At 37.1% G+C, this 21,951-nt stretch overlaps 2 protein-coding genes across 5 annotated transcripts; one reads left to right on the top strand and one right to left on the bottom strand.

Annotated features, from left to right (window-relative positions):
* LOC122000862 (shaggy-related protein kinase alpha-like) lies at positions 1-4,564 on the top strand. Its single transcript, XM_042555339.1, has 13 exons — positions 1-217; positions 1,492-1,681; positions 1,820-1,912; positions 2,129-2,188; positions 2,299-2,571; positions 2,724-2,798; positions 3,077-3,133; positions 3,219-3,359; positions 3,445-3,495; positions 3,576-3,671; positions 3,766-3,849; positions 3,926-4,028; positions 4,107-4,564. The coding sequence occupies exons 2-13, from the start codon at positions 1,568-1,570 to the stop codon at positions 4,190-4,192; spliced, it is 1,233 nt and encodes a 410-aa protein (XP_042411273.1). The 5' UTR covers positions 1-217; positions 1,492-1,567; the 3' UTR covers positions 4,193-4,564.
* Positions 4,565-4,774: 210 nt separating this feature from the next.
* On the bottom strand, positions 4,775-10,205 carry LOC122000863 (pyrrolidone-carboxylate peptidase-like). Of its 4 annotated transcripts, none has more exons than XM_042555342.1 (5): positions 9,949-10,205; positions 8,898-9,231; positions 7,689-7,793; positions 7,537-7,584; positions 4,775-5,299 (listed from the first exon to the last, which is right to left on the bottom strand). In XM_042555342.1, the coding sequence occupies exons 2-5, from the start codon at positions 9,162-9,164 to the stop codon at positions 5,060-5,062; spliced, it is 660 nt and encodes a 219-aa protein (XP_042411276.1). In that variant the 5' UTR covers positions 9,165-9,231; positions 9,949-10,205; the 3' UTR covers positions 4,775-5,059. The 4 variants fall into 4 exon arrangements, with proteins under 4 accessions (XP_042411276.1, XP_042411277.1, XP_042411275.1 ...); XM_042555343.1 differs by having other exon boundaries at positions 10,006-10,204; XM_042555341.1 differs by having other exon boundaries at positions 8,898-9,252; positions 9,949-10,204.
* Positions 10,206-21,951: the final 11,746 nt, after the last annotated feature.

Genomic DNA, 21,951 nt, shown 5'->3' on the forward strand with positions numbered 1-21,951 from the left:
AGATGGGTTGGAATTGAGTTTGAACGGTCAAAGAAGAGGCTGTCTTTGCCTTTGACTGCCATCGGGGGAAGAGAAGGGAAGATTAAATAAAGCGCTCCGTCCGTGATCTGGTCTGGTCTGTGGGAGGAAATAGCGCCAGGAGGAGGAGGAGGAGATTGTTGGAGTGGAGTGAATCTGGACTTTGGTTTCCATTTGCCTCTTTTCTTTTGCTGGTTTGGTATGTGCTAGTTGTGTTCTTTTCATGCTGAGAATGATCGTTTAAGACCTATTCCATATCTGAAATTTTCTCCAGTTAGTTCTAGTTTATCTTCTCTTGCGATTAGAGTGGTTTTGCATGAGAGATTTCATGAAACGGAGAGGAAATTGGTATTATTTGGGCTTTGTCGCATGAAACAAAACGAGCGTGGATCTTTGGATATCTTAGGTATGGGGAAAATGCGGCCTTTATCTGCTTGAAGTTTTTGAGACTTTGAATCTAGTGGTTCACCAGTCATTATTCTGTTTTTGGTTTACTCTAAGCAAACAAAGCGGTCGATGCCTATCCTTTCCTGAAAGGATAAGAGTTGAGGGTTACTTTTATCCATGCTTGGAAGGATTTCATGCCGTAGGAGGTTTTAGTTTTGCACATGAGCTCGGTAAGTTAGGGAGTTGAGCTAGCATTCCTTGTCTGTTTGTCTCTCCTTTTTACATAACAGCGTTCAGATTAATCAATGGGTTCATATGAAAGGCTTCTTGGTTTATTGAGGTAGCTAAGTGTTTGTTGTAACTGGTGTCTATATGTACCATAATACAACGACTAAAGTAAAATTTGGGACTCATTGGTTGCCTTGAAGATCATTAAGTCCTCTTATGTTTGTTGGGAGTTTCGTAACCTGGTGCTTAAAATTAGGGAGGCTAATGCAGCAGCAGATTATCTGGCGAATCAGGCTGTTACTTTACCTGCGGATAGAATTCTGTTTAGTCAGGATACGGATAAATTTCTTTTTGGAATTTGTAAAGTTGATAGAATAGGTTTACCTTACATTCGAGTTTCTCGGAATCATGTTGAATTTTTGTTTAAAAGTTCAGTTTCCCTGGTTGCAGCAAATAGTATTTATTTTCTCCTCTAAAAAAAAGGGTAAAATTTGGGATAATGTTCTGAGATGGTTGTTAAAAAGCACATGAAAAGGAGGTAGAGAGGGAAAAGTTGAGAGGTAAAATTTCGATTTAGGTTGTCATTGGTAAGTATATATTTCTTAAGTATGCTTAAATATCAAAACATGTTCACCAAAGTATCTTAGCATCTTGGATTCCATTAGACTCCCTCTTGGATTTCTTAACTTGCACTTAATCTTTTCCATTCGATGTCTTTTCTAAACTTCAGTTGGTTGAAATATTTCTTAGTATTCCTTTAGAGCAATTAGTTGCAATGATGTAGATATATGGTGATCTAATATTCAGTTATTCCTGTCTGTTTGGCTTCTCTGAGATTCTTCATATATTTTCCAACAGGTAAGCTTTCACTTGATTCTGAAAAAGAAGTCTTTTAGATACATTGTGATTAGAGTCATTGGATGCTTGTGGGTAAATGGCTTCTATGAACATGGTTCCATCTTCTGGTTTGGAAAAATCAAAGGGCTCTAATGTTGGTGTTGATAGTCTCCCAGAGGAGATGAAGGATATGAAAATAAGGGATGATAAGGTATTTGATAAGTAATGTGGTTTTAGTAATTTATACTATTTATTGGTCAATGCACTTATGTTAATAGAAATTTCCTTTGCAATATTAAGACAGTAAACAAGAGGCATCATGCCTAATCTAATTTTTGACATTTTCCAGGAAGCAGAAGTTACAGTTGTTGATGGAAATGGGACAGAAGCAGGTCATATAATTGTCACTTCTATCAATGGGAAAAATGGCAATCCAAAGCAGGTAAAATATGAACACAAATTTGTGGTGAAATTTTTTTTGGAATTTCTCTCTTTTAAAGTTCCAAATCTATATTTAGTCTTATAGAAGGTAGCCTGGATGCAATAGAAGGAATTAAAAGTTTTGAAGTATCTTTATCCATATATGTTTTCCATGTTTTGAAATCTCGTTCTTTTTGAATTATTTACATATTCCACTAACTTCAAAATTTGATTGCAGAAAATAAGTTACATGGCAGAGCGTGTTGTGGGTCATGGGTCATTTGGAGTTGTTTTCCAAGTTAGTGCTTCTTAAACCTAACATTACCCATATACCTCTGGCTTTCTTGGTCATTCTAAGAATTATGAATTATGAGCTTTAAAATCTTTGTTTTTTCTCCATTCACTTAGGCCAAATGCTTGGAGACAGGTGAAACTGTAGCTATAAAAAAGGTTCTCCAAGATAAGAGGTACAAAAATCGGGAGCTACAGACTATGCGACTTCTTGATCATCCAAATGTTATCTCTTTGAAGCATTGCTTCTTTTCAACAACTGAGAAGGATGAGCTGTATCTCAATTTGGTACTTGAATATGTACCAGAGACACTTCATAGGGTCATTAAACACTACAACAAGATGAATCAACGTATGCCACTAATTTATGTGAAGCTCTATATGTACCAGGTAAGCTTGAACTGATAGGACATGTTTTTACTGTTTGATTGATATTTGAGACATTAGAAATCAAATGATTGCAGAAAGTATTGCCAGCATATCTAGTTTTAGGTGCTGAACATCTGGTGATATAACCTCATTTTCTTTAATGTGTTTTACAGATGTGTAGAGCACTGGCATACATTCATGGTAGTATTGGGGTGTGCCACAGAGATATTAAACCCCAAAATCTTCTGGTGTGTACTAATCCTGTAATCCATGTTGTGTTCTCTGCCTTTTTGTTGTGATTCATAACCACTTAAATACATGAACACAGTACCAGGCTTCTTTTCTTTTTATTTCAATTTTTTGAATGAATATTTGTGAAAGCTTTAAAAAAAATGGATCCATTAGCTTGCTACAATTTTGCTTTTGTTTCTTTTAACTAAACATCTGCTATCAGTATAATATATTTGAACCATTGATACTTAGAAGTGATGCTCTTTATTAATCTATGCTACTCATTCTGAATCAGGTCAATCCCCATACTCATCAGCTGAAACTATGTGACTTCGGTAGCGCAAAAGTCTTGGTAATTGTTTTGTGGCTATAATTATACTGCAGATTCTCCAAATTTTAATAACTTGTATGCTGATTTTATCATGCACTCCTCATAGGTGAAAGGGGAACCAAACATATCATACATCTGTTCTCGGTACTACAGAGCTCCAGAGCTTATTTTTGGGGCAACTGAGTATACTACAGCGATTGACATCTGGTCTGTTGGTTGTGTTCTTGCTGAACTACTGCTAGGACAGGTATTTATGAATAATGCATAACTTGTCATTCTAGTTTCGCCTTGTTTGTACAGTTATTAAATGAATTGATTTATCATCCAAACAGCCTATATTCCCTGGTGAAAGCGGAGTTGACCAGCTGGTTGAAATAATTAAGGTGCATAATTAGTTTCTAGCCTTACTTTTATAATATACTACTATCCTCCTGCTCAGTATTTGTATTTAATATTTCTCCAGGTTTTAGGCACTCCAACAAGGGAAGAAATTAGATGCATGAATCCTAATTACACAGAATATAGATTCCCGCAGATAAAGGCACATCCTTGGCACAAGGTGACAATCTCTTCCCACATTTTCACATTGGATTGCCCATTTACCTAACATTTCTCTCTTATTTTCCTATTCTAAATGCATTAACTTTAATCAGATCTTCCATAAACGAATGCCTCCTGAAGCTGTCGATCTTGTATCTAGACTTCTACAATACTCTCCAAACCTGAGATGCACTGCTGTGAGTTTAGCCATTCCTTAAATTTGCACTAGATACTTCAGCTCGTGCATCTGCTGAGTTCTTTACTTTGGTACAGTTAGAAGCACTAGTTCATCCATTCTTTGATGAGCTCCGGGAACCAAATGCTCGCTTGCTAAATGGCCGTTTTCTCCCTCCCCTCTTTAATTTCAAGCCTCATGGTGGGTTTTTGCAAATCCTATATTGACAACAATCTCTTAGTTACAACAGATATTAATATGCTTTTTCTTGTTATCTAGAATTAAAGGACGTACCATTAGAGGTAGCAGCCAAGTTGATACCAGAACATGCTAGGAAACAAAGTGCATTCGCTGGCGTATTATAAGTTGTTTGACATACCAGTTTAAAGCCGCATCCACTTGTTTAGATCTAAGATGGACTACTCCACCGAGGTTGGTGAGTTGGCTAGCATCTGAATTAAGGATTCGTCAGAGTTATTTGACACGAGGATCGGAGACAGCCATTGAGGACTTAACTAATTCTATGGAATGAAAAGTGTGCCATGATGAATTTACAATTTCTAATTGATGAAGTGTCATTTGTGCGACGGAGTTGCATGCAACTGGAGTTTGGACTACGTTGTACTCTGTTTTTTAATTTGTTGTGTTAGATTTTGTAGTTTAAAAGATGTAATCTTGCGTCCTGTATGATTATACTCTAGTTGTTTCAATCCAAATTCTTTAATTGTTAGGTGTTAGAATTGATCAACTTTGATTTGGCCAATTTGTTGTCTTATAGTTTGTCATTTATGGATTGGTCGGCTGAGTTTTGCAAGTGTGCTATTTTTTAGCATTTGTTTCGACTAAAGCTTCAAACGAAGAAAAATTGTACTTTTGCAAGACAACATTTCATGTCCTTCATTTCAGTTTGAATGAGTTAAAAAAAAAAAAAAAAAATAGACGAGGAATAATATCAGAAAGAGAATTGTCTACCATTTGACAAACTCTTTAAGATTTATTGCAGGGAATACATGGTTCATGTCATAACAGCAAGATCATACCATGAACTCGGCTATAACCCAACACTTCTTTTGAGCGTTCATTGATTTCATACGATATTTTCATACGCACAGAACAAAGCCACATAGCAATTCAAGCCCCTAGGATTTATCTTATTTAATTGGCACGGCCATTTGAGATAACTGATCAAGTCACTTTGACATGCCAAAAGGTTTCAAATACTAGTGACACCGCTAGTTCAGCGAGGCAAGCACTTTCAAGAGGGAAGCAACAAATTCCATCTGGGTTTCCTCATCTATTGCCAAGAAGAGAGGAACATGGACAAACAGTGATTTCATTCTATTTTGTTCTGCAAACCTGAGAGAATGATAGTACACGAAATTGCATACGAATCGACCAGCATCATCGGAAGGCATAACGTCATATCCCATGTTTGACAAGGCCTTGACTATTTCATTGACGGGAAGAGTAGTCTGCAACAATCACAGGGGAAGACATGAAAAATCAATCTGATTGCCTACAAAAATAATCAATCATGATCAAAAAGAAGAATGAGAAAAACTTGAGGAAAAGAAAGCTCTGAGTTAGCAGATAAAGTTTGACCCACTATTTGTTTAATTAAAATCTAGGTATGGGTTCTTTATTTGGGTGCTAAGAAGGATTACAAAGCACAGTTTCAAAGCTGAGATCATTTATATCCAAGCTCACCACTTAGAAAAAATATATCATCTCTTGCAAAATTACTACAGAATCAAATGTTGAGTTCAAAGTTAAAAAATAAGTTAAAAAATGCAGGTCACCCTTAACCTCAGTAAATCATTTATTATAAGTTATCATCCTAACTTCTATGTAAGCCCAAATATCAGAAAAGAGAAGCCAAAATTCCATGTGTGGTCTGTGGTCATGGGGGCGCCTGCATTTTAGTAAAACGAGAGTATGACATTTTAGTAATTCTTATTATTTTGTGCATATACTGGAGGGATAACCACCATGGTGAAGGCAGGAATCACACCATGACCTCAACGATAGAGCCTTACCACTAAGCTAGCTGACACCTTTGTTTTCTCAATAAGTTATAACTATCTGGATAAATAGTGAGAATTGTAATCTGAATTTAACTAAATATAAGGAATAAGTTGGGAGCTCTACTGTGCAGGTAAGGAAAGAGGGAAATAGAAAGTTGAGTCTGAAATCCTTGTTGACTACATGAATTCTTCTTGCCATTCAACCAAGTGCAGTGCTCATATCTGTAATTATACTGCATCCATTTAAATTTTATTCTTCATTTTCTTTAACTATATCCAATTACATTCTAATTGATTAAATTATCCTAACTAGAACACCTGTAACACTTCTTTGAAGTTGCCTTCATGCTCTTAGCTTATTTTCTCTTCTATCTACCAAATCTACAAATAGACTATCGCTCTTAGCTTATTGTTTACTTAGCATACTCCTTTAATTTCCTATCTTAAGTTGTTTTCTATTTCAGCATATTTTTGTTCCTCTCCTTGCTTTTCTTTACAACCTAAATCAATCTTTGAGTTATATGCTACAAGAGCTGAGATGCCAAAACCTAGATATAAAATAGTTTTAGCTATAATCTTATGAAAAAGTCCCAACAATATCCATCTTAAGTTGTTTTCTATTTCAGCATATTTTTGTTCCTCTCCTTGCTTTTCTTTACAACCTAAATCAATCTTTGAGTTGTATGCTACAAGAGCTGAAATGCCAAAATCTAGATATAAAATAGTATTAGCTATAATCTTATGAAAAACTACCAACAATATCCTACTTGTACATGCTGGAAATTTACAGGATAAAGATTGATTGACACCCATTCGGTATGTCATGAGGTAAGTCAGTTGACACCCCCCATGGACCAAATTCCTGACTAATGCAAGGATATTATGAATCAGGAAAGTACTGAAGATTAGCTGGAAATGTAAAATAAATTACTATCATAACCATTAAGTGGAAGATCTAAAGATTTTATAGTACCTCAAGAATGCTCTATGAAGGGATTTATTATATGGCACATAGATATATATTGGGCAAGTTCTCCCATATATTGGAGAGCTATTATATTCTTTTGAAAGGCAAATTGATATCTAGGAAATTCTAGTAACTAGGTCAAGGGTAAAGGCATAATACATGGTTTCAACTTAGTATTTCACAAAAGCATCAATTATCAGTTTCTCAAGGAGATGCTGCAACACAGAGATTAAGCATTTACAAGTTTTTTCAATGATTATTCATATATTTACAAGGTCCTTAAAAAGTAATAGAGTTTAATATATTTGCAACAAGATTGGATTTAAAACCAGTTTGAGGTGTCAAAGACTTCTTTGTACATAGGCAAATAGATAAGATGGTATACCTACCTAGGGGAATAATGCAAATAATTTCCCCCACTCCACTCATTCAAAAGGTATTATCCATCAAATTAATCAACCAAATTGTTCAAATATAATGCAAAAATGAACTCGGTTTATCTTCAATTGGTTGCATGGGCTTATGAAGACATCACACATATTGATGTAGGTACATTCACATTGAAAGAAACTAGTGCATTGATGATGAACTCATACAATAAAATAATGGATTTTTTTTTTAATTATTAGAGGTGCTTCAAACATAAATTTTAAAACAAACACCTAACTAAAACAATTAGCCAAAAGTAATCATACTAAGAACTATAGTCGTTGCGTACCTCTCGGACTGTTGAGATGCTTCCATCAGAAGGTGCAACTGGAACTCTCTGCAAAGTTTATGTTAAAAGGCCATTCTTTCTCTTTATGGAAGAGTTTTAAAAGTATAATAACAAATAAATGATAATCATGAAAAGGGTATGGCACATATAACCTGAGGTTTCCATCCCTTCTCATCTTGACAGCGAAAAGTAGCTTCATTTACTGCTTGATTCTCAATAGCGAACCTCATAGCACCACTATTTACTCCAAGATGCAGCTGATGCAAATAATAATGCATTTCAGAAGGCATACTGAAAACAGATGCCAAATCATAAAGATGAACATATTACATGTAGAGAGTGTGTGTGTGAGAGAGAGATAAGACTTATCTGATTTATCTGAATAACAAAAGTGAGCTCAATTTCATCTAGCTCAACAATGTAAATTAGTTACAAAGTTCTATGTTTCAAGTCATCTTTTAGTTAGCTTGCTTCACAACATATAATTACATTCCATATACATATTAACTTGTCAAAAAAAGAGAGTGAGTTGAAAAAGAAGTGAATCTCCTTTTGCATCCAGGTCAACTTTGTAATGTAGGAGAAAAAATTTAGGTCCCATATCTTACTTGAGTTGATTCACTTCATAACAAACACAAATACATACTCATGCCTTGAACAATCCCAGTTCCTTTGTGCGAAAATCAGAAAGTTTTGGGTTATTAATAGGCCAATAAAAATTACATGAATTATCAAATAAAATAGATATATATATATATATATATACGGTTTTCCTAAAGGATCAAAGTTACATCTTGGTTATCTTGTCAAGATGATGGCTTTGATCATAAAATACATGCTGATTTAAATGTGAAACTGTATAACCCAAGGATAGAGAACAAGCAACCTGTACTTTGCTATCCTACTAACCCAAATTGTTTGCAAAACTAAAAAAATATTAAATTAACTGATCCAATACTAAAAGAGGTCATGCTTCATAGCTAACTGGTGCTAAAAATGACCATCCCTCATATCATTGGATTCCAAGTGGAATTGCCCAGACTGTCAATTCAATAAAATACAAATGTACAAGTGGATTACTTTGATAATTTTAGTAGTGTACAATTACAAAAATAGGCACTCAGTAATGTGCATAAGAAAGATGTATAACTTTGTCTCTGTTTGGTAAAATTTTTGAATCCAAGTAAACATAACATGCATATTATATTCCTCAACCAGATATATATATATATCTACTAAAAGCATTGAAATCTCATTTTGGAATAACAACAACACACAGTACTTCAGTTTAAGAAATAACATACAGGTATGAAAATTCATTCTGCCTTAAATTTCTCTAAAAAAAGGAGAACATAATTTACCAAGATGGTTTGCTCCCTATTCACACTTTCATTTTCTTTACAAGACACAGCATGCTGAAAAAAATCCAGAAGTTCAGGAAGCGCGCCCTCTCCTGCTGTTTCAAGAACATTACAACTACGAAGAACAAGACCTTCAGGTAATCCTTTCTTTTGCATAAACCCCTTCAGGTTTCTGATAATAGTTTCAGTGGGATTCTCAGACACACCATGGAATTTCTTAAATCCAGTGACGTGAACAACTACAACTGAAGGCCCTTCAGAACCCATTTCCAGTAATCTCGTGGTTAAGGTGGATTAATGACGTCTTTATTCTTCTGCCGGTAGATGAAAATACCTGATTGCACGGATTAACTACCTTCAAAATCAGACTAGATGAAGTGAACCAAATAGCATTTGCATTTCACTTTGATTTAACACACTTCTACACTCTAAAAATCCAGAAACAAAATCCTAACAACTTTATTCAGAGAAATTTACTAGCCATTGCGATCTAATAATAAAGCAGAAGGGAAGTATAAGAAATCATGAAAATTTTGAAGTAGAATTGAGAAGTATCCTTAATTATATGTCAAGAGAACATCATATTATGGCAACTGGGAGGGGGGTAAACGAACCCAGACGAACTATAGAAAAACAGATATTTGGCTAACAAGAAAGAGAAGTTTGCTAGCAAGAGGCACCCGATATATAATGAGGAACATGCGTATCGTGAAAGAAAGAGAGATGAGGGGGGGAATAACAATTGTGCTTCTACCTTCCCTCTCATAATCAACCGCTCATATTTTTATATGCTTTTATTGCTAATACAATATAAGAATTCGCGCTTGTCGACTACTTACTTACTTATGAAACCAACCAAATAAGAAAGAAGAGGTGGTTCGCACCCAAATCGAACAACAGAACTGATAAGAGGTTTCCATTCAAAAAAAAATGATAAAGATTTATAAACTCAGAAGACAGAAGGAGAACATGAGAAAGCAATCATCAAAGGCCACAAAGAAATTAGGTTATCACACAGAACACGAGTCTAGAACAAAGACATAGCATCAACCTTCCCAACTTTGACCACCGATGATCAATCACCGAACCACTGAAGTAAAGTCCTCACCTTTGACCGCAAGAACACAAAAGCAATGAATTTGATTGCTTGTACAAACTAAGCTTCCTCTGAAGAAGAGGAACGGCTGCTGTAGAAGGGAAAGTAAGGGAGGAAGACGAGGAGAGGCGGGAGACGTCTACGAGGAAGAAGGACCTAGGGATTGGGGAAGAGATCAAAGGGAGGCCGAGATGAGTTTAGATGAGATGTGGCGTGTTGTTGTCAATGTGACGTGGTTGTTGCTTGCTTTCGCCTGCTTTCCAGCTAATGATACTTACAAATATTCCTCAAATTAACTACACAACTAATTGGACCATTAATTACGGAGAGGCAATCGATTTAAACTGAAGCAATTAAATAGAAAATCGAACTGAATAATTTTTTTTTCTGAATCAATCAAATTGATTGAACTTTTTAAATACATTGAACCGAACTGATAAAACATCATCCGTTAATTTGATTTCCAATCGAAATAATTGAATTTTTTTTATTTGGTTTAATTTAGTTTCATTTAGTTTAATTACTTTGATTTGATTAGATTTAGTTTCAATTTGATTTAATTAATATCGGTTCAATTTAATTTTGTTTTAGTTCAATTTGATTTGATTCGATGGTTGAAGCTATGATATTAGTTTAATCCATTACTTAAATTTTGATTTTTAAAATTGAACTGATTAAATTAATATTTTAAAAAAAAATATTGGAAGAAATAATATGTTATTGGAGATTTAGGAGGTATTAGCTGAATTTAAACTACACTGAATTAAATTCAACTTACAGTCGAGATGATCTGAGCGAATAATCTCAGGCTACGAATAGGGACTGATTTCTGCTACAAGTCGAAGAGCGAACTGAGTCGCCGAACGAGAAGATCGACCGAGCAGCAACTTTCGGAGCAGACCTAGCAAGTGGGTGGCCGAGCGAACCAACCGAGTAGTGCAGTCGATTGGGCAAAACAGCTCGAGCAGGCGTAGCGGTCGAGAGAACAATGTGAGTCATCGACAAATCACAGAGTTCACTCGGGCAAAGCAGTCGTCTGATCAGATAGGGCCATCGAGCAGTACGATCAGGCGGGTAGAATGATCGACCGGGCGGACAGAGAGAGCCCGACCAGGCGGAGAAAGAGAGGTCGACCGGGCAGTAAGGCCGAGCAAATTCGATCAGACAGAGAGCCGATCGGGTGAGAGGTTGGCCCGGGTGAGTAGGCAGACCGAGCTAGGCCGGTCGGCCGAACAGACAGGCAGGTCAAGATGGTGGCGTTCGGGCGAACAGACAGGCAGGTCAAGACGGTGTCGATCGAGCGTATAGTGTAGGCCGAGCAAAGAGGCTAACCAGGCAAGTGGTCGATCGGGCTTTGAGTAGCGGACTGAGGCATGCGATTGACACAGTTTCCTTGAAACAGATTCGCCCACCTCCAGTTATGCTTCCACCCGATTGATATCATGGACACTCTGCCGAGCAAGAGTTGCACGACAGAGGAAGAGGGGAATAAAGGTGGAGAGCTTCTGCTTCTGTTGTTATGTGTCTTGTATGTGATCGCAATCTCCTTATATAGGGGCTCAGATCAATGACAACGTTAATGGTCAATTAATAACCATTACTCGTCGAGCAGTGAAATCTCCACCGTTTCACTCACCGAACAGTGAAACCTCCATTGTTTCACTCATTATCACACGACCGTTTTGATTTTGCATTAATCTCGAATTTAATGCATCCATTACACAACAGCAAAAAGTTTACGTGGCAAAATGTTAGTTGTTCCACTTGGGTAAATTTTGCCCCAAACTGATCTAGCATTCGACACACACAAGTCATGGCCACACACAAGTCAACATGGTTCATTGCAATCCGAGCCCTTGATTTGCACCTCCTACGCACCCACATATGAGAGAGAGTCTCTCCCCATGTATTTATTCGCATCCTCAATACATGTGAATCAATATAAACCAATCAACATATCATGAAACTCCCAATATAAGATTAAAATTTTATTCACAATGGAATCTCATTACTCTTTTACCTCTTCTCTATTCACATCACTTATATACAACATAATTAATAGAATCAAACTTTTATTGACACCTACTCAAATATTACATTCGATTTTAAAACCATAATTTGTATATTCTAAAAAAACAAATCAATAAATACTTTCATCTTTATCGTCTTTTTTTTTTTTGCAATCTCTTTATTCAAAACTTATATAAAATTATTTATTTTATTTTCTTAAATCAATCACATTAAATTATATTTTATAATTCGGTAGAGATCCGTAACTGAACCCACGGAATGGTTACCCATTGACTTGGTTCAATAGGCTCAATCCAGCCCATCAGATGGATTTGTTACGGATTGAGTCTCTGATTAGATGAAACCGTCACTTTGGTTAGTTTGAACCGAGTTCATTAATTTAAAAAAAAAATTATTTAAAATTTTTATTTAATATATTTATAATATTTTAATAATAATAATAGTGTAGTTCGATATTAATTAATTAATTTATTTAAATTAATTTTTTAATTTATTTAATTTGAATTCAAGATTATTTTAACTTTCTATTTAAGTTAATTTTTTTAACCTAATTATTTTAATTTGTTGATATGGGACTATTCTAATTTACTATTAAATTTAATTTTGTAATTTATTTTCTTTGAATTTTTTAATATGAGATTATTAAATTTATTAATCTTATTTAAGTCTCCTAATAATTTTATTTTATTCATTTAATATTAAATTTATATGATGAATATATTCAATCAGATCACCGAATCAATTGGCTAGTTTTGACCATTTTTTTATAAATTTATAATTTTAAATATATTTTTTAAAATAATAATCTTCGATCGTATCATGAATCGAATCGTAAGAGTTGACGTTTCAGGATCATCGAACCGATGATTTTAAATTGTCAAATCCAATTATGTGCGATAGAAAAATATTATTATCTATAGCGAGTTTTTTTGTCCCGCATCTTTACACCGCACAATGTGTGATGACCTCAATTTTTTCATTTTATTTTTTACATACTATAATCTAACCATTAAATTATCATAATAAAATCATAAATAACTTAATTATATATATATATATAATACATTAATATATCTCCTTAATATATTATAATCTTCAATAAATACTTAAATTTATTTTATTTTAATTTTTTTAAACCAAATACTATAACATAATTGAAAAATCTAAACCTATAGGTAAAATCTAAAAAAAAATTAAAAACTATAATTCAAAATCTGAATCTTAGAAATAAAATTTTAAAAAAATATTTTATTTATTTTTTTAATTCAAATTTTTTTTAAAAAAATAAATCGAGTGATATCTTACATGCACAGTCATACACTGTAAAGGCGCGCATGCATGGTATCATATATATATATATATATATATATATATATATATATATATATATATATATATATATATATATATATATATATATATATATATATATATATATATATAAAAAGAGAAATGATATATGTGACTATGTGAGCAGGGTCGATGGAGAGGCTTGTTTGCTGCAGCCTGTCATCTTTTTGATTGGTCTCGCCTTTGCAATCATTGTTTTTTTTTAATTCTCATTTTCTACCCCGAATCTCTGTGTCATTTCATTAGTGATTTGGGGGATTCAAAATCACTTCTTTTTTGTTTGTTGAGAGAGGGGATCCAAAATCCCCCCTTTTGTTATTTTTAGTTGGCTTCCTGGTGAGTGCGACAACATCTTCTTCATTTGGTCCATCAAAGACGCAGCGAGCCTGAAGTAATTAATATAAACCAGAATGCTTCGTGCATGGTTGCTGAGTATAGAGTTGATCTCAGTAAATGCAGGGGGTAGTATCGGCGCCACAAGGTTTGTGAGGTTAATTCCAGGACTCCTGTGGTTACAGTCAGAAGACAGAAACAAAGATTCTGCTAACACAGGATAGCTTTGATTAAGCGAATGTGTACGAGGACCCAGCGGAGCTTCCCGACGAAGGACGAGGATGATGATCCGGGTGACGAGCATAGCGGGTGATGAGCATAGCGGGTGATCTTGTCTGAAATCTATGAGAAGATGTGTTGATTCCGATTAACAGTGGTTCCGAGGAAGATGAACTCTGGAGATCAGGAAGAGCTTCTTAACGATTTTGCGCACAGCGAGACGAGCCAACAAAATGTTAGTGACTTAAAACCAGGATGAGAATCCCTGACTACACCATCCGACGCTCAAGTCAGTTCCTTCTCTTGAAGGTGGAAGAAGAAGAAGTACAGTAATGAAAGTATGAAGAAGTAGAGTTTTGAATGCTAGAGTTTGTGAGCGTCAGCCTACCTTGCCAGCGGAGAGGATTCCTTTTTTTATACTATCTCACCTAACCTCCGCAATCGTGAGGTGTGGTATCCGGTTTGTTAGAAGATGAAGTATCACTTTAGACTTCGTGCAATAATCCTTCAAGGAATCTTTTTTTACCCTAGATGTACCTCTTTTGTCATTTATGATTCATATTCTTGATAAAATAGGAATATGTCTTTGTAACTGAAGAACCTTCTAGAGAATATTTCTTGCCAAATTTGTCAAGCTGTTATAAAGCTGCTTACTACTTGTACACCATCCTTTGTTAAATATGTCTCGGTCGGTCATTCAAGCTGATCGTATTATATTGAAAATACCTTCTGTTAAGCATGTCTCATCTGATAATGTACTAGAAGCTTTCTAAGGCTGAGTGCCTTTAAGCTCGATCAGACTTTGTCCGACCAAGCACATATTAGCACACTTGTGCTCGCTCAGCCTTCACTCGGTCGATAATATACTAAAAGTTATATAAGACTAAGTGCCTTTAAGCTCGGTTAGACTTTGTCCAATCAAGTACATATAAGCATACATGTGCTCACTCAACCTTCACTTGGACAGTAATATACAGAAAGCTATATAACGCTGAGTGCCTCTAAGCTCGGTCGGGCTTTGCCCGGCCGGTGCTCATAAAGCCCGACCGGTGCTCATAAAGCCCGACCGAGCGTATATGAGCACCCTCTTCTTCTTCTCATCCTTGACCTCCATTTCAAGGTCGATCGACCGATAATACACTAAAAGCTATATAAAGCTCAGTGTGTTTAAACTAGATCGGGCTTTGCCCAGCCAAGCGCATATAAGCACACTTGTGCTCGCTTAACCCCTACTTGGCCGGTAATATACTGAAAATTATATAAGGCTGAGTGCCCTTAAACTTGATCGGGCTTTGCCCGGTTAAGCGCATATAAGCACACTTATGCTCACTCAACCTTCACTCGGCCGATAATACACTAAAAGCTATATAAGGCTAAGTGTCTTTAAATTCGGTCGGCCTTTGTCTGGCCGAGCACATATAAGCACACTTGTGCTCGCTCAACCCCCACTTGGTCGGTAATATACTGAAAGCTATATAAGGCTGAGTGCCTTTAAGCATGGTCAGATTTTGCTCGGCAAAGCGCATATAAGCACACTTATGTTCGCTCAGCCTTTACTCAATCGGTAATACACTAAAAGCTATATAAGACTAAGTGTCTTTAAGCTCGATTGTCCTTTGCCCTACTAATCATATATTTAACGAGCTATGAGCACCCCCTTCTTCTTCTCATCCTTGACCTCCATTTCAAGGAGCCGGCTTATTATAGTCCATATCAATAGGGATGGTGACTGTAAGGGCAGCGCCCATGGAGAGGAGGCGACTGAGTGAAGATCTCATTTTACTCTTCTCCCTATCTTCTCATTCTTCTTCTTTCTCTTCTTTTATTTTTTTTTAAATTAACTTTTTTGTGAGTTTTTAACGTTCGAAGTTCAATTTTAGTAATTTATTTTTATATTTACTAATAAATTAGGGAGAGGGATGAGAATAAGGGAATTCCCCAATGGAAGAAGGTTAAATCGATCAAATATTAAATTAGGTTGTTATGAACTAAATAATATTAGATTATATTTTATTTTCTATAACCTTGATTATGTGATTACTGAGTAATCATAGAACTAAAGTTATGTATGATAACTTGAACTAAACACACTCTTAGGTGCATTTGGCTTAGGCTATCACGTAAAACCTTAGGGGCGTGTTTGGTTCAAGGGTATTGTAGATAACCAAGGTTATTCGTGTATGGTAATCTAGGATAACCATGTTTGATTTGAGGTTTTTCTGAATTTTAAAGTTTTTATGGATTTCAAAACGTTTACAAACATCATCAATCTTAGCATCGAACCCAGAATCAAAAAACCATGGGTCACCCAAGGTTTTTCTCGATTCCAGAGGTTAAGCAAATTTTTTTTAAAAAAAACTACCCTCGAAAGGATCAGAGAATCAAATCCCTAATGATAAAGATGATCAAACACGTTTCCAACGACGGGCAAGGGATCGAGGTGGAGGAGGAGGTGGCCCTCCTGTCGAAGGTCATCGAGGACATGCTCAATGATGTTGACGGCATTATCCCCCTCTCCCTAGTCCACTCCAAGGTGCTGAGCCAGATCCTTGAGTATTGCCAGAAGCACGCCACCGCCAATTCTTCTCCCTTGTCACCCTCCTCCTCCGACGATTCCTTCTCCTCCTACTCCTCTTTCGCCGCCCTCCTCCTCCTTCGACGCTGCCTCCTCCGACAACTCCTTCTCCTCTTATTGCATCTCATCGAAGCTCGTCTCGAACCCCGTGCTCAGTACTAATTGGGATAAAGAGTTTGTCAAGCTCGACCCATTCTCCCTGTACGATCTCCTTGTTGTACGTACTAAAGAAGAAGGTTGGAGGTAGCAACAACGACAGTGGGTGGCAAGCTGCGGGCGAGCCGCAAGTGGGCGACGACCGAAGAAGATGACGAGCAGGAGGAATTTTTTTGTTTTTTTTAACTTAGTATTTGATTAAAACTATCTAAAATATATTTAAAAATCTAAAATTATAAAAAAAAATTATCTAATTTTATTTATTTATATATATCATTATTAATAATAATATTATCATTATTAAATCAAAGATAATACGGTAAAATATCATACTAAGTTATGTACTAAAACTTTCAAACAAATAAGGTTTTGTTGTTGATCCTGTCTGAAAACGGTGAAGACAGCTAGTTGAGGATGCGACTTAGTTGTTGATCTTGTGAAGACTCAACTCCGATTTGCAAAACCAGGAACATCAGTGTTGGGCCAGGGAAGAAATCCCGACGTTGACCCTTCAATACTCAAGCTAATCACTGGAATAGTAGAAAGACAGTAAAGAACTATAGCAACAGCAGGAGCTCTAGCAAAGATAACACATACTTCCTCCGGTGCATGAACTCCCTTTATATAGTGCTCCAATAACAAACGTGCACACTTATCGAGGGGCGTGCATGTTTTTCTAACCCGCTGTTTGGCCAAGCGGGGAGCCACTCGGCCGGGATTCCCCACGGATGTTGATTTCAGCTGTTCTTCTCCATGGTTGTTCAGCTCGGTAGGTAGTTCCTTGCGTGACCGACCATGCGGTTCGATCGAACTAGCCTTTGCAGGATTGTCACAGTTGAGCCTCTGATGTCCTCTTTATAGTCAATTGAGTCGAATGAGCAATTTGCCCAGGCTAGCCTCCCAGCCAAATGGACCCTTTAAGCATGCCTGCCTCATTGTCGCCTGCTCGGCCAACTTTCGTGACCAGGTGGTTCCTTACCTCTGACTACCTTGACTTTGACCTCCACGTCGGCTGATGTTCCTACCTTTGACTCATACTTGGTAAGCTCCCTTTACTACTACATCACAAGTCTTCCCCTCAAATCTAGTCGAAGAAGGATGTAAGTCTGACTGACTGGACTAGCAATGTCTTTGGTGACTTCCTAGGTTGATTGGACCTTGTAGGCTTCAGAACAGCCACTCGGCTATGGTGAATGTTGTAGGTAATCTCTGCCATGAACTAATGTTGCCATATAGTTATCACTTATTGATATGGATTTAGAGCTGTCGCTCGGCTTTGCCTTCCACCAATCAAGAGTTTATAGTCGTCGCTCGACTGTACGCGGATTTAGAGTCGTCGCTCGACTGTAAGGAATACAACAGTCACTTTCTCTTATGAGTTTAGAGTCACCGCTCGGTTGTGTCTCACTGACCTTAGTTTAGAGATACCACTTGGCTATATTTTATTGACTTGGGTTTAGAGCAACCGCTCGGTTATGTTTCCTTGTTGATCCTGGGTTTATAGTCGCCGCTCAACTTTTGTTTTCGTCAACACCCGTGCTTATAGCCGTCGCTTGGCCTATAATCCGAGGTTTATAGTCACCGCTTGACTTTTTCCCAATCCGCATCATCCGTTCGAGGTACTTGTGGGCAGCACTTAGCATTTTTTTTCAACTTCCAGTAGCCTCCCCTGGTGAGTGAGCGCTATACGGTGGTTGCTGACATCATCCCAATCTCTGGAAGACTGCACAAATCCTTGGTTATTAATGCCAAGCATGACACCCATGCCCTTTAATTAAATCTCATTAATGCATCCCTGTCCCCAGGCGCCACGTGTCTCGCTTTCTGCCATCGTACGTTTGACGTGACAGGCAAATTTCCGTAATTGACATGACCAACGTGGTTTCAAATTCAATGGCTAGATCTTGGCTTTGTTTTCCATAACTCTCGATCGAACGACTCAGAGCGGCCGTCCCCAGGGTTTATAAACCCTTATTCGTCGTTGTCCTCCTACTTCACCCCCTTTCTTTCTTGCGCACGCTCTCTGCCGATTCTCTTCTTCATCGTTTATCGCCGGTGATATTTCCCAGTAAGCTTTTTCTTTCATTCCCTTATCGAGTCTTTGATCTTCTTCCCTCTTTGTTTTCTATAGTCGCGTCTCCTCAACCTCTTGAGGCCATCCTCGGGCTGTGGTACACTTCCACTGGGTCTAAGTTTAACTACGATGAAATCGATTAGATGAAACTTATCTATCATTTCCCCACTGATTATTAAATAAGCATGCCCTCAGCTTACGACCGACCCCATTTTCCTCCAGACGACTTTTTGCCCTTTTTTAAGGAACAGTTTTACGCCGACCTTGATTTTCCCTCACCCTTTCTTCTCAAAAGTGTGCAAGTATTTCCACTTCTCCCTGCACCAACTAGTACCCAACTCTAATAGGCTGCTGTGTGGGGTGGTCGTGCTATTCTGTTTGTACGATATCCCCTAAGTATCTCAAGTGTTTCATTATTTCTATTATCTCAAATTGTCTAAGCCAGAGACCTTTCTTTTCTAAGCCCGAGTGGGTGCAGTTTTTTTCGATAAAATGTCATCCTCCAATAAACACTGGAAGGAGCATTATTTTTTTGTTTGTTTTCCTGTTCGGCTTGACTTTCAACTGGCTGGCAGGTGGAAGTAATGAAATCTCCATCACTCGAAAGATATCGAAGCTGATCAGACTACCTCCAAGCAGCCTCCAGTCTAGTCGATCAGAAATATCATATATGCTATTGGAGAGTGTCTTATATGTGTTCGGACTAAGCCTGATTCGAACGTGGCTACCCCTTACCCTAGGTATGCCCTTTCTTCTTCTCATCTTTCATTCTCATTGATTTCTCTTTCTTTCTTGCAGCTCAAATCATATTGAGAGCATGGTTGAGAGGCCAAAGCAAACTTGTTGACGCAGAAATCAACACCAAGGGCATTACCAAGCTGGAAAGTTGTGGCTTACTGTTGGTGGACCAATTTGACGATTCGACCTATGAAGCAAGAGGAAACCACGCACGCGCTAATGAGGCAGGAGGAAGCCAAATGATGACAAGCGACGCCTCGGCCGTCATAGCTAAACTCCATCCTGAGCGGCCATCAATGGCGCCGATCGCGGTGCCCTTGAATTCGGCCACCTCGGGTGAGCCATTAGTCCATCGACACAAGAGGCATCGAGGGGGAGCTTCATCCTGTTCGGCTACCTCCGTCTTGCAAACCTCTATGCCTACTGCCTCATGCCTGCCCTTCAAGCAAGGTGAGACCTCATCACCCATCATTCCCAAGCTAGGGGTTGTCTGTTGGTTAGTCCTAAGAAAATCGTACCGGTTCCACTGTACAAAAAGTTTTTGTACAAGTGTCGAACCTTTCCTTAAATAACCTATTGTATTCTTTAGAAGTTAAATTAGGAATCACAGACGGAACTTAACATCATTGATTCCAAATTTAACTTATCTGTTCTTAATGGTTTAGATTTGAATCGCAAGCGGAACTTAACACTATTGATTCAAATCTACCTAAGTTATTAATTCCATAAATATTAATTTCCAAAATTGGCTTCCAGGACTGCATGGCGAGGCACATGGCCTTCTTGGATATGGGAGCAACCACCACCGCCTAGGCAAAGCCTTTTAAAGAAAGCTAATATTTATTTCCTTAAATAACTCTAGGTTAACCAAAAAGAACAATCGAATCACAAATTCGAAAAAGAAGAAAACACAAACTCGAAAAAACTATTTCGAAAACTCTAGAATTATATGCCTCTTGTGTTTGGTATTTCCATAAATAACTATACAAAGAAAACTAATATGATGCGGAAAACAATTACTAGTTATACCTTTCTTTGTAAGCAAAAATAACCTCTTGATCTTCTACCGTATTCCTCTTCGAACCTCGGACGTTGTGTGGGCAACGATCTTTCGAGACGAGAACCACCAAGCACCTTCTTCTTCCTTCTAGATTTCGGCCACCACAATTCTCCAAGAGAAGTAGAGGTCCGGCCACCACCACCAAGCTCCAAGGGATGCAAGAAACAAAATCTCCTTTCTCTCCTTCTTCTCCTAGCTAGAACCAGCCACCATCAAAAGCTCCAAGAGGGGTTGCCGCCGGCCACAAGAAGAAGAGAAGAGGGAGAAGCTAGGGCCGGCCACCAAGGAAGAAAAGAGAGGAGAAGAATAATAGAGTCGTTCACCCATGAAGGCACCTCTACCCCCTCTTTTATAATCCTTGGTCTTGGCAAATAAAGAAATTTAAATAAAAAACTTCCTTAATTCTTTTGTCATGAAAAGGAAAATTTATTTGATTAAAAATAATTTTCTCTTCTCAATATACATGGTCGGCCACTTATTTCCCCAAAACAAGGAGAGTTTTAATTAAAACAAAAATTAAAACTTCCTAATTTGTCTCCGGAAATTTATAAAAAATTTATCCAATAATTTTCCCTTCATGGTGGTTTGTAAAAAGGAAATTTTATAAATTAAAATGTTTCTTTTAAACATGTGGATAAAAAGAAAGTTATCTCTAAAAATTAAAATCTCTTTTAATCTACACATAAGGAAAGATATCAAATCTTTTCTTAATCTTTTGTAGAAACTTATAAAAGAGAATATTTAATTTTTAAACTCTCTTTTAAATCATGAACATGGTTAAAAAGGAAAGTTTTCTCAAAATTAAAATCTACCTTTCAATCTACAAATAAGGAAAGATTTCAAATCTCTTAATTTTTTGTAAAAAGCTATAAAAGGAAATATTTAAATTTTAAACTCTCATTTAAAAACATGATATCCACAAAAGAAATAATTTTAACAAAAATCTCTTTTTAATATCATGTGGCCGACCACCTAAGTTTAGGCTCCAAGCTATTGGCCGGCCACCTTAAGGCTCAACCTTTAGGCTTGGCCGGCCCTAAGCTTGAGCTTCAAGCTTGGCTTGGCCGACCCCTATTGGTTGGGTAAGAATGTGGGTATGTGGTGGGTATAAATCTCTATATACAAGAGGCTACGATAGGGACCGAGAGGAGAAATTGGTTTTGGTCTCCCGATGAAATTAAGCATCCCATGTTCGCCCCGAACACATAACTTAATTTCATCAATAATAATTCATTCCACTAAAGAACTATTATTGAACTATCGCACCAATCCCAAATTACATTTTGGGCTCCTTCTTATTATGAGTGTGTTAGTCTCCCTGTGTTTAAGATATCGAATGTCCACTAATTAAATGAGTTACTGACAACTCACTTAATTAATATCTTAGTCCAAGAGTAATACCACTCAACCTTATCGTCATGT

Source organism: Zingiber officinale, chromosome 7A (assembly GCF_018446385.1).
Source record: "Zingiber officinale cultivar Zhangliang chromosome 7A, Zo_v1.1, whole genome shotgun sequence".
NCBI classification, from domain to species: domain Eukaryota; kingdom Viridiplantae; phylum Streptophyta; class Magnoliopsida; order Zingiberales; family Zingiberaceae; genus Zingiber; species Zingiber officinale.

Bases quoted from the DNA above. Each gene is read 5' to 3' on its own strand.
- LOC122000862 (XM_042555339.1), top strand. From the start codon at position 1,568: ATGGCTTCTATGAACATGGTTCCATCTTCTGGTTTGGAAAAATCAAAG. The intron at 1,682-1,819 runs GTATTTGATAAG...GACATTTTCCAG, and splicing joins TGAAAATAAGGGATGATAAG to GAAGCAGAAGTTACAGTTGT. The intron at 1,913-2,128 runs GTAAAATATGAA...ATTTGATTGCAG, and splicing joins AAAATGGCAATCCAAAGCAG to AAAATAAGTTACATGGCAGA.
- LOC122000863 (XM_042555342.1), bottom strand. From the start codon at position 9,164: ATGGGTTCTGAAGGGCCTTCAGTTGTAGTTGTTCACGTCACTGGATTT. The intron at 7,794-8,897 runs GTAAATTATGTT...TATTTGCATCAG, and splicing joins ATAGGGAGCAAACCATCTTG to CTGCATCTTGGAGTAAATAG. The intron at 5,300-7,536 runs GTACGCAACGAC...TGATTGTTGCAG, and splicing joins GCATCTCAACAGTCCGAGAG to ACTACTCTTCCCGTCAATGA.